Source organism: Varroa jacobsoni, unplaced genomic scaffold (assembly GCF_002532875.2).
Source record: "Varroa jacobsoni isolate VJ856 unplaced genomic scaffold, vjacob_1.0 scaffold_799, whole genome shotgun sequence".
NCBI classification, from domain to species: Eukaryota; Metazoa; Arthropoda; class Arachnida; order Mesostigmata; family Varroidae; genus Varroa; species Varroa jacobsoni.
The window spans coordinates 191043-207327 of record NW_019213701.1 but is presented as its reverse complement, the minus strand read 5'-3'; the positions used below and the strand labels follow the sequence as shown (position 1 = coordinate 207327).

General features: G+C 39.4%; 3 protein-coding genes and 1 long non-coding RNA gene across 9 annotated transcripts in view; 1 reads left to right on the top strand and 3 right to left on the bottom strand.

Annotated features, from left to right (window-relative positions):
• The window catches only part of Np (serine protease notopleural), a 29675-nt gene extending 23329 nt beyond the window's left edge, over positions 1–6346 (bottom strand). The window contains exon 1 of the mRNA XM_022839421.2: positions 5713–6346. The gene's annotated coding sequence lies outside the window, so the exon portion shown is untranslated. The remainder of the gene's footprint in view (positions 1–5712) is intronic.
• Positions 6347–8624: 2278 nt separating this feature from the next.
• Positions 8625–11998, bottom strand: LOC111263921 (uncharacterized). Its single transcript, XM_022839440.2, has 3 exons — positions 11541–11998; positions 10086–10899; positions 8625–9881 (listed from the first exon to the last, which is right to left on the bottom strand). The coding sequence occupies exons 2-3, from the start codon at positions 10470–10472 to the stop codon at positions 9786–9788; spliced, it is 483 nt and encodes a 160-aa protein (XP_022695175.1). The 5' UTR covers positions 10473–10899; positions 11541–11998; the 3' UTR covers positions 8625–9785.
• An 81-nt stretch (positions 11999–12079) lies between these two features.
• Positions 12080–16285, top strand: part of LOC111263923 (uncharacterized) — a 33417-nt gene continuing 29211 nt past the window's right edge. The window contains exons 1-3 of the long non-coding RNA XR_002682532.2: positions 12080–12209; positions 12542–12585; positions 12896–13094. This is a non-coding gene — a long non-coding RNA (uncharacterized LOC111263923). The remainder of the gene's footprint in view (positions 12210–12541; positions 12586–12895; positions 13095–16285) is intronic.
• The window catches only part of OtopLa (proton channel otopetrin-like a), a 31126-nt gene continuing 29071 nt past the window's right edge, over positions 14231–16285 (bottom strand). For all 6 annotated transcript variants that reach the window (XM_086969859.1, XM_022839427.2, XM_022839429.2 and 3 more), the window contains one exon: positions 14231–16137. In XM_086969859.1, the coding sequence (XP_086825985.1) occupies positions 16074–16137 (64 nt within the window). In that variant the 3' untranslated portion in view covers positions 14231–16073. The remainder of the gene's footprint in view (positions 16138–16285) is intronic.

The window sequence follows — 16285 nt, the reverse complement described above, 5'->3', positions numbered from 1 at the left end:
GTAAGTTGCACAAAAGTCGTACGTGAAAGCAACGAATTCGAAAAGCCACGAAAATTAAATGAAACAATGTAACAGAAATCACTCGTCCAAAAACCAATCGTCCATTGCTTGTGTCTACAGAAAACAAAGCTGGCTAAAAATTGTTCAATGCTGAAGCGTGACAGTCTACTATGGTCGCCGATTATGAGAGGTTATCAACTGATAATAATAACAATTAAAACAATCTAGTCGGCAGCAATTGTATTAATCTCTCAGTAAATTGACCTAAGTACATCATCTACTGAAATGGCCGAGGGCACTTTATTGGATTCTGACGGACACTTCATTTAGATCGGCAATAAAACACCGGAAAAATAAAATGTGCCCAGATTATTCGGCAGTAAACCTTCAGTGGGGAAAATCCCTGTTTTTATTGGCACGTAATAATAACGACATTCGAGTTGAAAACAGTTATGTAAATGGGCATACCTATTTGTTAGGAAACATCTCTATTATACCTACCCTGTACCTACCCATAGTAAAAATTAACGTACTGCGCTATCTACGCCTTGCGCATACATATACCTACTATACATATTAACACATGAGTGTATGTAAAAGTATACATATATAATCCGGTCGACTTTAAAACTGTATAACTTTTAAATAAGTTAGGCTAAAATGATAATTTTTGAATATGTGCCAGAGGTACTCCTTTAATTTTTATACACTTGACTCAGCACTTTGACAATCTTTAGATAACCATATATCTATGTATATGTAATTTATTCTATCTATGACTTTCTAGTGTAGACTGATATTAGGATATTGTTGCCGACTAGTTGGCCTTTTCAGGGCATGGGCAGCAAGTTGTGAGATTAAGCGGGTTAAAGCCAACGTTGAATACTATGCTCAATTCAGGATGCAATTAAGGCATCGCTGTGAGGTTTGCTTTTGTAGTCAAGTAGGTAGACTGCCTTACCAAAAATCCATGGGTCTTTTAACGGATCGTGTACAGCGGGTTACATTTATTATTTCATATTAGGCGAACGTTTCATAGTAGCAAATGCCCCTGACGTCCGTTGCGAATACTACCATCACCCAACGTCCGAGCCTACTCGATACTACTACCGCATTTTATCTTTCTCCAGGGCAACACTGTTTGCTGAACTGATCTGTCTTCGGCCACCGATAGATAGCGACCACATCGTTCAGGTGAATTTTCGTTGATTGAAGTTCCGCTAATCGGACATGGAATACACCGCATGATTTTAAAATTTCTAGAAATTCCCCGTTTGTTATTCAAGTTCCGCATTGTCGGTATTTAGGTTAAAATTTTGTAACATATGTGGAATACCAGTCATGGCTGACTAAGCTCTGCTTTCGTAAAAAGCTTTTTGGATTATCCTCCGGTCCTGATATCTAGTCTTCAATATTCCAGTCTCCAATCTTGAAACGTCTGTACTATTCACGTACCGTGTTTTCGCCTTAGACCTCCTTACCTAATATCTTTATCGATCTTCAATGAATTTCCGTAGCGCTATGACCTTCGAGGAACGAAAACCTGATGATTGACTGCCAAAACTGTAAGACGTTTTTACTTAAACATAGTAAACGTAAGTAGTTTTCATTCATAAGTTTCTATAAGATTAAAGTATTTACCGACCCAACTTCGTTTGTCAACGATGCGTAACTTAAAAGCTTTTTAATTTCAAAATCTGCGGATTCGCTTCTAGAAGCCTAATAATAATGATGATAATATTAATAATAATCAAGGTCACTGGGGCAAGACAAAGGCATGTCTAGAGAAACCAGTGCAGGGGGAAATCATAGTTAAAATTCTAATTTTAGCCCGCGAGTTTCGTGCGACCTATTTGTTTGTTGGTCAGCCACGAGCTGGTGCAGTGTTAATAATAATACCTTGCCGCTTTCGTTATTTGAAAGGCTCCCACATTGCCACAGTCGTTAAAGCAGTGGCGTCTTGCGACATTTCTCGTCAGACGTCATCCTCATCATCATCATCATCGACGGCGACAACAACAACAACGACAGTAACGTCTCTAGCGCGCAGCAGCAAGGATTGCGATGTAAAACAACTGCTATATGTATCACTGATGATGATGAGACAGTAGGAGAATGCGTAAAGGAGTGAGCGCAACGGCACGCATGCGAAAGAGAGATAAAAAAAAAAATAAGATATCTGGGTGAACTAAGCGTCAGCCATTCGTACGCAGATGTGCATGGACGTGGTCCTGCTGCATATCGCGAGTCGCGACACGTCCTGTGTTCTAGTCAGTTCAACTGGCGTCCAACTGCCAGCAGTGTCTCCGAATCATTCGTCGATTTCTGCTTATATTTGTCACAACGTTATCGGAATCGAACTTGTTGTCATCATCCAGGCGGACGAAGCAGGCTGAAAGGTGTGCTATCGAGCGAGGCGGCAATCACGATTATAGCGACGATAATTTGGCATTTCGGCGACAACCGATCAAAGTCGTCATTAATTCATCAATCAGCTATTATCTATCAAAATGTACGGACGACACACAGTAGCGGCAGCAGAGGACCGCTTTATTGCGCCAGCAGACGCGACACAGAAGGAACAGAAATAGCAGCAGCAGCAGCAACCAAAAAGTGAACACCAAAATGTTGTAGAAGGCAAAGCGAAAAGAAGCGAAATAGCCACAAGTCAGATAAGGGTTGGCTACACACTCTCAGAGCTCTGATGCTCTGAAGACGTCTGTAGATGCTGAAGCGGCTCTTCCTGATCTCTTTTACTGTCATCATCATTATGATGAGGAGGACACAGGCAGGCAGGCAAAACCAGCGGTGATGGCGAAGATGACCTGTCCAAAAAGGAACCAAAAAGGGACCAAAAAGCCACCGCGTCGCCACGAACTTAACCAACCGGTGGCAGCAGCGATTGCAGCACAGACGTTTATTGCAACTGGTACAACAGATATGGACTATGAAAAAACAAACATTAAACGCTACGGATCGATCGGCCCAATAGCAACTAAATCGTAGGGTCTTTAGTGGTCCTTCAGCCCTAGCGGTGTGCCTGATGTTAATGCCTACCCGGATACCGTCGCCACGACGGTGATACTCTGCCAACGATACACTAAGGTGGAAAAAGTGGAGACATTGATCTATCGGCTAGTAGATGGATAAATCCGTCGATAATGATGATCAGCAAATTGATTATGATGATGCTGATGGCGCGCGTCCAGGAACAATTCAACGGGACCGAAACTAACTAAACTGAAAGGGCCCCGAATGACAGAGATGCACACGGACGTATTGCTCTGGGACTTCACTGCTACCAGACACTCTCGTCCAGTAGCAGTCGGTTTTTTGCTTCGTATTTTAATTCGACAGATAAGTCGGTAAATGGATGGAGGGACGCAGGCAAATACGATATTCGCCCTAGACTTATATGATACACGCGCGTGTTTTCGTACTGGTTCGGGGCGTATCACTACTACTCCGGTATGGATTTATCTGTCGGCACTATGAATATATTTTTTTGTCAGAATAGATAAAAAAAAAAAGGCGGCATAAAGAAATGCGAAAAGATTGTGGATAAGCATGAAGTTAGCATGGATCCGCGGGCATACTATCAGAGAGCTAACAGGGGCTAATTCATTTGATGAAGCCACGATGAAATTATCCTTGAGTTCTTGAATTGATCGTTAGAATACTATAGAATAATTAGTGCCTCGGTTGGTGACAAGTTGTAACTTCCGGCATTATGGAACAGCGATTATGCTCTATTTGACACTTACTACCACTAAATTATCCAAATAAGAGAAAGAGCTCAAAAATTATTTTTTTTCGACACATAATAAGGCAGTGCTTAAAGACATCACTATCTAGGTCGGCGCCGTTACTAGAATTTAAAAGTTCTTACAGTTTGAGGGATATAATTACGGTTCGCTAGAACAAGCACGAAGCTAATTGGATTTAGAATTAATAATGTGAACAGCGACAAACTTCACACATTAACTGCACATAAGTTCAGAATCTATGACATCTTGAATCATTTATCGATGGTTAACTATTTTTTTACGTACTTTTCTAAATACAGATCGTAACCGTTGCATCATCACATCAAGATACTATATGCAAAAAATAGAAGTTGTATCTTCCATGAAGGAATGCGCTGTTGGGCTAAAACTGGGTCAGCAGAAAATGAAAATACAGAATGAACGATTACGGATTCGTAGAGCTGATTCTGTTGAGGTTACGGTAAACAATCCGATGACGTTTTTCTTCTGTGGTGGGTTGTTAATATAATAGTAATTGTTAAAATACGGAGTGCTTTACATGTGTTATCAACACAAGGGAAGCATACGCTTTGTACGTATGTCATACTTGATAAGGCATAAACCACAGCGACGTTTTTTTCTTTCGTTCGAAGCTGTGGCAAATACTTCTGTAACATGGAAATAGTCGTCCAAGACAAAACCGATTCAAACGCCCTCAACTAAGGCAATTTCCATTAAAAGCAACAATTTTCTACCACACTTCTAAATTCATAGGCTTGTACCGAAAATATTGTCTTTGTAACAATACATTAATTTTGGTGCCTTTACACAGGCTGTAAGGAACGCTAAAAACGTTAAGATTCATTATACAGCCACGTTCCACTAACTCGCTATTGCTAAAGCTGTAAACAATACAAAGGAGGTAGCCATAGAAATTATCAAGCAAACGAATAAGGGGTCACACTTTGAAGCTATTGACTTGAGAAACAGATAAACATTGCATGCAAATCTATTAATAGTATTTCTGTGTTTCTCACTAAGCATATTCCGTCGACCTTAAAAATGATGACCTTAGTGAAGGTCTTTAAGTAAGTCTTGACGCGAAACTCACGCATATTTGGCGGAAGACAAATAAAATGCACTTCAATTTTTGTTTCAAAATCTACGTGATGTCATTATCAATATATATTACAAGACTGCCATTGTTAAACCTCATGCTCTCACATACAATGATAGGAGTCCATGTTAACTAAAATCAGTCCAGATATCTCCGATCAGAACGGTACATGGAATAATGCAGTAGCACATAGCCGCAAAAATCGATCCTTGACGCTCACCTATATCGGTAAGGAAAAATATCAATAGCTCTTAAAATACTATACCCAGAATTTACCCAGAATATAGGACTGAGGATTTCATTGCTTTATACCAGAATATTGTAATAACCAATTGTTCAGTTATAAAAAACTTTTGACACCCCTAAGTTGATGTGTTACTAGCGTTCCTGTGATAGGGCCCAAAAAAAATCGCCATTACAATGGATCGAAGACAGATATCATCAAAGTAAGGCTCATTTCGTACGCTATAGATGGACATTTTCTGAATGTTAAAATCGTGTGCTTTGTAGAGGGAAGACAAAAAGGAAAATTACTGATGCAGCAACGATATTTGCTTCAATCGCTTCGAATGGAGCCATCTGACGTACAGTCGTATGTTTACTGTTGCAATACTGACTCAGAGCATAAAGCCTTAGACTCTAAAGCTATGGAGGTCGCTCATTCAAATAGCTCTATACGATATTTGATTTCTCTTTTGTATACTACCTACAATACACGTAAAAGCAAACCATACATTTAGATAAATGACTTAATAGATAGAATTACAAACAGAATTATTGTTCGATTCATCAACAAGCATATTCTCTTGATATTTGCACCCGAAGAAAAATTCAGTGAATATTACTCACCAAACAAACACTGTTGCTGCTGCTGTTGCCAAAAACTTCGCCTATTGTGGCCCATTAACAGTTTTAAACGCCCCTATAGCCGGCACCACCACTACTAAGAATGCTAAAACAAAGCGGAAAATACAATTTAGAAAAATTCAGCCTCGAATTATTTTTGAATAATCCACCAACGAAATGCGTATCACATGCAGCATCCTTCCCGATTCGCGGCTCCAATGGCTATCTGTATCGTAAACACTGATTGACCACATAAGCACTAGAGCGGACTCCGCTGGGTTGCTGGTGACAGTCAAAGACTGCGACAAGATACGTATTCGGAGAGTACCGTTCCTCAAAGCTGATTCCAACGTGTTAACTACTTTATTCGCCAGTTTTGATCGTTGACTCTTTTCCACTCAAGTTTAAAATGTAAAAAACATATATGCGTCGATAAATAAAAACGGTGTTTTCCCTATTTATTATAGCCAGCTTATTAATGGCTCCATATTACAACATCTATTATTCATCCATCGAGGATTAATATTTTTGGTTCAGGACTCATTCAGTCTGAAACATACAATTCTAAAGCATTATAACCATTTGTCATTCACAAAACACACGACCGCCTCGATCTGCTTACTTGTCACCTGTTCATTCACGTACTCGCAATTTTTTCAAACGTGTTTTTTCATTGTGACAGGACATGAGCACGCAGTGCGTTCAGTGTATTGCTTGGAATATAATAGATACAGTGCAAGATTGCACGTTTTTGCTTTGTAACATGCATGTTTAATGGTTACCGATGATTAATGAATATTAATTATTCATTAAACCTTTCGCTAATTGGACTGTTCATTTGGCATGGCAGTTGCAGTGTACAAATACCATTAGGTTGCAGTTACATCATGAGTATGAACACTGGTACCACAGCGATTAATACGTTTGGCTAGGTCCTCTAGCTCCTGTCCATTAGGCCTCGTACAGGCCAATAAAAACTGTGGCCCAGAGTTTATGTTATTGTGACAGGGGCAGTGAAAGAATTCGTAAAAAAAGAGCCTGTGTCCTTCGCCTATCATTTGAACGTCAGGATGTATACATGCGTAAACACTCATATTAGATTCGTACTTTCCTTCCGATGCTACGTAAAATATAATCTCTTGACTACATGTCAAGTATTTGCTTCATATTAAGATAATTTGCCTTAGGTATGTAAATCACAAAAACTCATCGCTCTGTGGTGTGTGTTACTTCTTAGTATTTTTGTTAAGCAATTCTGGAATTCCGCAATCTGTCCTGGGCTCGGTCTTGAATCAAAGTGGCGTGCACAAACGCGATATTAGGAACGATCTGTCTATGTATCAAAAAAACAGAAGTCGACGTGGAATCCTTCATAAATTATAAATATACGAACGGATTTTTGTTCGTTATTTCTCATAGCAGACGTTAGCTATAATCAGCAAACTAAATAGGAAAAGGCGAATTTAAGGAGATACACTGGCTCCGGACAGGCTGACATATAAACCGTCACTATCAGTTTTATATCTTTTTGTATACATTGCAGCGCAGATTTTAACCAGTTTTTAGATCATATGGACGTTTTTCTTGTTTTAGTACTTCTGGTTTTTTTTTACATATACGTCTTGCGCCGACCTTAAGACAATCGGTTTTAATATTTTTCAAATGTTGTCCTAAAAGGTGTTTATCATATATATATATATATATATATATATATATATATATAGTATTCGACGTAACACCGTAAACTTTTCGAACCTTATTCAGAGGTTTAGCTTTTTATTTCTAATCGAAATATGCACCATTATTACTTTTAACCGCCTGCTATTTAGATGATCACTTATTTGCCCGTTGCTTTAGAAGCCTGAGGTATGAGAGTATATGAATTCTCAAAGGGCAATTACAACGTCAAGCTGAGATTTGAATAATTTTATAATTAAAAAGTTGTCGTAGTTTCGAAAGACATAATAATAATATGGAAACTAGGTTCGACGAATTCGGTGGATGACAAAAACTGTAACTGCTGCACTTTAGACTCTCTGATTGTTGCATTGCGAGGTTAAGCTTTTTTGTGCAATAGAGATAATTTATTTCAGTTCACTAATTCGTACTCTTTAAGAAAAAAGTTTTTCGTTACTTCCTTCAATCGCTAACAGTTCATTTCAGCCATAATCGACGATAAAAAGATATTATTAGACAGGCACCGTACGTTTTACGGCTGCGTATTTGTTTTAGAACGAAGTCCTGCCGATTCAGTTACAACATCCAACCACAGATGGCACATTCTGCAATTCTCCTAGAAGATGAACTTTTCATCACAAGCTGTGATTCAGTGCAAGAATGGGTCACTGTTGCAACGTGAGAACAAAGAGAAGCAAGGGTCTCGTATTTGATTCGGGCTCATGCGGCAAACATATGTCCAATTTGTATATGTTATTAATCATATTAAGATGGATAGTGTTTTCATAGCGATTAAACCTAAATGTTAGCACCTATGCATTTTGAAATGGATTAGTGTCTGCCATAGTATTCAATACAGTGTTCCACGAGACTCATTTTCAAACTCAAAATTTCGCTTCGGAATTTTTTGAAAATTTTCACCGTATATAGCGAGCTGCCTTCGCCCCTCAAGTGCTAAGGTAGAACTTATACTTCCAAACCAGTCGAATCTGCCAAGTTCCCATGACTCCCTCTAACTCACTGCTAAAGGCTCGAGTGACAAATCCGAGGGGAAGGCCTCTGATTTTACAGAGTACAATAGAACCTTGAATACAAAGCATGCGGTGAATGGTTGTACCGTAATACCGCCATTTTGAAATACGAGATGTTTGTCACATTGTATACTAAACGATCCAATATTTTCTTGCACACAGAAAGTCATTGCGCATACAGGTCTAAAGGAATGACTACACAGATACTTCTAATAGACAATTACTGTGGTTTTATTGCATTTGTTTAGTTATTATAATTATGAACATTATTGTTGATCTTAGTGTTAGTTGCTAGCAAATCTTCGTCGGAGCAAATGCCTATAGAACGAGCATCTGTTACAATAATGAAAAGCGGACAGCCCATACAGATGAGAGCCGGCCTCTAGGCATTTGAATTCTGAGAATCCTGAAATTCTGTTTGGGCAACAGAAAAGACTTATGAGTGTATATATATATATATATATATATATATATACCGACTTCTATTCTTATTGGGTTATTTTTGTAGTGCATACAGCACTATTGTTGTTGCATGCTGTTCACTATGACACGGTTTCTATACTGTTTTCATAGTGTTCGTAGTGATATTTATCGTAATTCTATCTAAAAAATTATACAAAAAGTAACGATTACTCGAAGATAATACCAGCAAGCTGACAACAATATCCAGTGCTTAACTATTACGTCTGTATGTGTAGCTGGTATTGCTAAGTAAAAACGGAATATACTCAACCTTTTACTGGAACACATCGTCAATATGAGCTATTGTTGTTTAGTTACATTAATTACTGTTACGTTAGCACTGGCATTACATTGTTTTCAACTGTTCCTTTTGTGGTCATTGCGCTGAATGTACAACAACATAAAATTACCACGCAGACAATAGCGATGTTCGTAGCTTTTCATTCATTGTACCGAACACTGTAGCATTGCGTCATCGTTTCGTCGACTACTTTATTTCCAGTTCATCATCTCGGACTTTAATAACTCTTTACAAGCGTCAGCTGCTTTTCTCTTGTTTGTGGCGGCGTCAGAGAGCCTCATTTCTACGGGATCGGCTTCGGAGCATCAGCCTCCCAAAAGAGCTAAGCGATAATAACTATAACTCGTATTATATCTAAGCGATAATTATTATTACTACATCCAGCGTATTATATATACGCGTGTGTTGCAGAACCCTGCTATAACTGCTGGTTCTACAGTGTCACGTCAAGAGGTATAATGCAGGATAGTGTTTGGAACAAAACATTACATCGGTGGCCAATTATCTAGACGAACCCTATGATGAACGCAGTATGAGCTACGAGAAATATAGGTATTGTATTTAGCACGGTTCCCCTAGCGATATTCACAGTATGTATAAGATATCTACGGTAGATTCTGTAGGGATCGCTTCACTCGCTCCATCTCTGTGTCCAATTCTTGTCGCATACTCTGAAGTCGATCCGTCTTTTTCTGAAGCACCTGTTAATATAGATAGAAGTTAACATAAGCTTGATTAGAAACAGCTGCATTGCAAGATCAAGGTTGATACTGTAAACTGCAGCTCAAACAACTGAGACCGCATATTTCTGGCTATTCATGTTATACATATATATTCAGCACATTTCATTTTGCAAGGCATAGCAAAGCAACATTGCTGTGTAATTGACATATACTTATACATACCTCTGCAAAGCCGGCCACCCTGTCGTTCATTTCAATGAACTGCCTGACGCGTTGATAACAACCCTCAGAGTCGCTCAAACCAAGATTTCCTTGTGCAACGGAACTAGCTCCGCTATCCTTTGTACCTCCAGTAAATCCTGACCCTGGCAGTTGGCCATTGGACACGTTTGGACGACTTGCGTTCGAGTTAATCGTTGAAGCCATTACCGAGGATGGCGGTGTCTGCTGGGGGGGAAGACCCGGTGCTGCCTGAAACGAGATACAATCAGGCTGCAGCGAAAATACGACATCTGCTGGTGAGCAAGTGAGATCCTCCTCGATCTGTTCGAAGGCCGGCGGCTGAGGCCGAGTTGGAAGGGCGGGTTTACGTCGCGTAAACAACTCCATTATGGGGACAGTACCAACACCACTGTTACCGCCCAACGAATTTGACGAAGGCCCAGTTCTTGAAATATTTTCTGGTACACCTAAAGCAATGCCTCGGAGGCTGATGTTGCTGCCTAGATCAGTGATACTAAGCGATGATGCCAAAGAGAACTCTCGGTCGATACTGGACAGGCCGCTTAGTTGGTGACCTAGGCCAAATTCAGGTCCTCCACCGCTACTGAGATGATCAGAGCCGCAATAGACGTTAACAAGGCTGGCCGCTGATGCTCGACTGATGGACCGCTGTTGTGGTTGATCACCAACCCGGAGCTGTTGATCGAACGATCCATTGTCGCCCTCCTACACGGCCTCGACCCCGCGTCCGCGATCAAGGTGCAACAAGGTTGTCGACAAGTACGACGATGATGACATCTTGTTCTACTCACAGCTAGTAACAAATAAATATATATGATGTACTTCTATATATGCAGCAGCAAAAATATACGAAAGACGTTCAACGAGGTCTCGCACAGCGCAACACAGACGGAGCTCACCATAGCAGAAAAGAATCCTATCTAACGCTGTTTAGTTTCTTTACCAAAAATACGGTCGCTTGCCTAACTCGAGATGGAAGGGGGCTACTCTGTGTGTACAGTGTTTCTTCTCGTGGGTGAGCAATGGAGTGATGCTGTTTCAGCTGGATGTGTGCGGGCGAATGTCGTTAACAATCTTCACTAATTCGATGCCACCCACTGGGAAGCGTTGCGAAATGACACCGAAATCTACGTCAGCTTTCAACAGCTAAAAAGCGGTAGGCGTTAACGATAGGCCATAGCAATAATAGTTGACAATCCGATATCTATTCATGTGCTTTACTTGCTTTGGATACCATCGGCTGTAGATGAGCAACTGGAAAAGCTTTGAGCTAACTCATAGCTAACCACAGCACTGCAGACCGAAACGCGCTGTGTACCTCCGGTTGTCCACCCACAAAAGCTGACATTTGTACGCCCCGCTGTCATATGCGTTGCCAAATATTCTGCTAGACGTATGTATTCCAAGTAACAGTGATCTTTGTTCAATGCTTACATCACTTATACTTTTTGTCGATTTGTACAGTCGAGGATTTCTTCTATAGGCTCTTCCTGTCACTCGTTGCCCAGTTTCTCGAGTAGTCCAGACGGTGTGCGTGGCTTCAAGTTCTAGTGAAATTTAAACCTCTGCTGTCCCCTCTCCCGGATCTCAAGATGTATACGGCTGATGGTGAAAAACATTTACAACAACGAACTGAAGGCAAACGTCAAAACGCAACTAACCACCAAGAAACATTTGAGAGACGAAATCTTGAATAAATTTATATGCAGAAGCCGGAGGAGAAATGGCTAGCGCATGAAAAGAGAAGCAAATTCCACAATAGCATTCCTTGGTTCTTTTCTCCACACAGCTGCGCTACCTAACGCGAATTAGGGCTCTCCTGCAATCACCCGTCAACGTCAAACTGGACAGGGTCCACCGCTACGATATACCCAGTGCGTTCAGATTCCAAAACCATATGTAGTGACAACAATACGATACAACATCAACAGGGTCCAGCTGTTTTTCGAGTTACCGCTATTGCATGCTAGAAGATGGCGGAATTTCGAAACGGAAGAAGCGGGTGTGCGAGATTGCTAGCCTATGTTCCACAAAATCTTTCGCTATCCGGGGTTCGACGTGATGCTCAAGACATTCATTTCCATAGAGTTTTTCGTTGCGCAAGTAAAGAATCAAAGATCTACGGCTTTTTGTAGTATTTGCAGTGTGCAGAATATGCCTTTAGTCAACCTTAAAATAAGAAGATACAAGTTTAGAGAATGTCTTCCTAGCTGTAATTAATTCTCTCGCAGTTCTATTTGGCTTTGCCAGATTGCAGAAAGTACCGAATTGAAGCCAAATTTTACTATAAAAATGCTATGTTTTACAAGTCTTTTTGAATGCTATGCGATGTCTGACTATAACATATTAGAAAAATAGAACTAATGTGCTACGGTAACGACGATTATGTTCCTTTCATTTGATTGTACTTATCATGTAGTATGTGTCATTGACAGGACTTAGACTACGACCGCTGGCTTCCTTCCTGACAGTGCAGAGTGTATGTAATTCTTTGCGGAAGGAAGAAACTAACATACGATTACTTTATTCTGATCATACATGACTTTGGGATGTCGAGGTGTAGATCGTGCGGCAATATAATCTCCATTATATACACAATATTAACGAAATTTAATTTCGATACTGAGTGGCTGTATACATTCCACGGACAAGCAACAAGAATATCCACAACTCAACGGTGCCAATGGAAGCATTTTTTCTAAGAAATTTACCTCGTACCGGCAATTTATAAACGCAACTTTTTGTGGCTCGATTTTTAATGTGCTAAGGATAAGCCTTCGCTCTTTTAGGTTGTGACTGTGCTTAGAACCGAAGTGTTTATACATTTCGATAAATCGCTTCCGTGAACAAGAGAGAGCTCCGAGTAAGCCACAGAGTGCATTGTGCATCATGAGGTGATCATTCGGTCACCTATTACTTCTTGTTTGGAGGATTCGAAAGTATGAGCAAGTTTTATTCGATTCGTGTCGACATACAACAGTTCCAAAGGTATTCGTAATCCCATCAATTTAGAAACATGTGGTCAACCAGAAGTTTTTAAATAGATGGATCAAATTAAATTTTTTTTTAAACTTAATTTTGCAGTTCAAAGTTAATCGAGCAACAAACGAAGCACTATCACGTTATATGTATATAACGCTGAAACGAGGTCACGCTAATTTAGCAATTTACCTAGAAACAATTTGGATAGTGTTTGTAATAGGAGGTTTCACTACGTAGAAGCTCGCCAATTCTTAAACAATACAAGAAGCCTGGGGCAAATAGAACGTAAACATCTATATATAGATACTTAACTCATACTGCAAACATATTCAGTAATGCTGTTTCAGGGATCACTTTACTGTCGGTAATTATGGGTATGTCTATCTGACGGACCCTCGATCTGGGGTATCTGATAACTTCCGGCCTTAGAATGTCCAGAGTTTCTTTGCGCAAGGCTATAGTGTATTTTCTATAATATATATTACATTGTTTTCAATTAGATAGATATTCAATTTTTAATTGTTACATTTCAAGAAACGAGTGATGCTTTTACTCTGGCCTGTGTTGTTCGGTTCATTGAACTGACTTGAGCTGAAGACTTATGCATTTTGTTCCACACGTGGCTCCGTATGTTTCTTTGAGAGACATCCAGTTTTAGCCGTACGCTTTACGAGTTTTGCAAAAGTACACTTAAAGAATAGCTACGTATTTTTTTATATTATTCTGAAACATCTATACGCATGACAGGCTTTCTAAGTTGTTGCGTATTTCTATGTAAATTACTTAAAAATTATTCTCACAAATATTTAGTTTTTAAAATTATTGAATTTCGTTTTGCAACTTAATGAAGTACTCGCTTTTGCTGCGTGCGACGACGTTATCACGCGATTGCCCTCGCTTGCCTACCAACAGGTTATAAGTACAGATTTTAGATAAAGCACAGACCCGTTATAGAAACAATTAGGAATGTAGTAATTCTTTCGAAATAATAACGCGCCGCTACTTTCGTCTACGAATTTTGCTCTGCAGATATGCTTAAAAATTTTGATGCAAAAGGCTTAAATTTATTCAAGAGGATTTCTTCAATATGCGAAGTACTTTTTTAACTTTGACGTAATCACGTAAGAGTCTGACTAATAGCATTATTATTGGCCTTCAGGTCGAAAAAATTGTCACATTTATTTCTATTTCTATTATATGCCGCTCATTACAAAACATGCATTCGTAGTCGAGTATAACGTATGCAGTATTTTTTGCTTGGTTTCTCTTTGTTGTCTTTATGTAAACAAGATCAAGGCAATTGATATATAATAAAATAAGTCCGTGTTATATTTGTTCATAGTAATTGTCACAAAATAATGATATCAATAACGCGTCCTCAGTCATAGATGTTATCGCCAATAATAATCAAGCCGATCGACTGGTACAATGGTGCTGATAAAGTACACATTACACTCCTCTATATATTTTCAATCAAGTATCAATCTTACACGGACTATAATTGTTCTTCATAATAAACTTCAACTGCTGCTGATTTTGGCAACAACGGCGGAAAGCATCGGATTGATGCGCGCACGTTCTACCAATCTAATTCATGCTTACAAGTATGTGTAGAAGTGATGTTTCTTTAGAATTTTAGTGGTTTGTGATGATGTTGGTTAAAAGCACAAAATAGACGGCATTTATTTATGCCCGACCCCTAATTGAGAACGGGGTTAAAGAGCTGTTGGGTCCCGGGAGTAAATATTCTTAGAAATATCTTTATCTTTGGAATAACTTACGAAAAAGCTGCTTAGCTGGCATGGCGATTTTTTGCTCAAATTTACTCTGAGTTCTAAAACTTATTAGATATCAAATATTTTGGAGCACAGAACTTTGGAGATGACTTCCTGATAAGACTGTGGCCTTCAACATCTGCGATGCTCCTCTGATCTCAGACTGTGATGTTCAGTTCTCCTAAGGTCACTCTGTACGAGACCGGATACGAATGATAGCAAAATTAAGTGATGCAGGAAACAAGAATTACGCTTTTTCATAGTTTAAAAAAGCCATAGTTATCATTAAAAGTTAAACTCAGATTGCTCATTTTGGATTGGTCCTACTCTTCTGGTACAAGATCAAAATATATCTACGAGCTGGTTAATATATGACTCCGAGTTAGTCAAGAGCTTCATACTGAGCAAGAAAAGATAACACATGTTATTATTATTATTATTATTATTATTATTGTCGTTCGAGTGATTGCTTTTACTCTCTAAGGAGTAAATTATTTTTCATATTATTTGTAGCGTAGTCACATATTTAAATTAGCGTACATGAGTAACCCCGCCAGCCAGTTGTACTCAAAATGCCGTCTAGCTATAGGCGATTCCCTATCTACAGTAACTAGAACAATACGAAAACAAATATGTGTACATTTACGTTTTTCCACATAACTTACCTAATGCAGTCAATGGGAACATCCTATCTATGATTGACAGAACTCTAATACTTTATTGTTGTGTCAGTCGAACAGGAAATACTTGCTCTTTTAATATCTTTGATAAACGTGTCTTCTTGGCTTTTTGCCGCTTGAAAGTCGAGCGCCGGCCCGTGAATCGACCGTTTTGCCAGCCGATGAGCGCTCACACTTGGTTGAAACGGAGATCAATATCATTGACAGTTGAAGTGCGACTAAAAACGGTAAGATTTAGAATTACCGACGCCAACTGCCGGCTGAGGCGCCTCGGAATATGATCAGAGCTATTGTTAGTACAAAATATCCATACAAAAATGTCACTTCGTCTTTTTACGATTATCGGCCCGCCTTCGCGTGGTGTAGAAAATGGTTTCCGCTCTGGCTCTGAATACTTTGGTCCTTGGCTGTCCGGAATACATAATTATGCTATGTCTACAGAGTGTTTCCTTAAAGCCATGACATAGCATGCAATGCCATAGGCAATTATGGGTGCTTATCAAATGCATCATTACTCCTAATTACTGTAATTAATGAGTAATGTCTCGGTAGGAGTTCTTCCATACTTCCGCAAACGTAACCGATGAATGAAATCTAAAACGAAGCAAAAACAGGTATACAGAGGGCAATGACGTGATATTGATGAAGTAGTTGTAGATTTGTACTTACAACACTTATTCCACTTTTCATAGACAGCTATACGGCCGTTATGCCGAGCAGTAGCTGCTATCAGTGTTTTGTG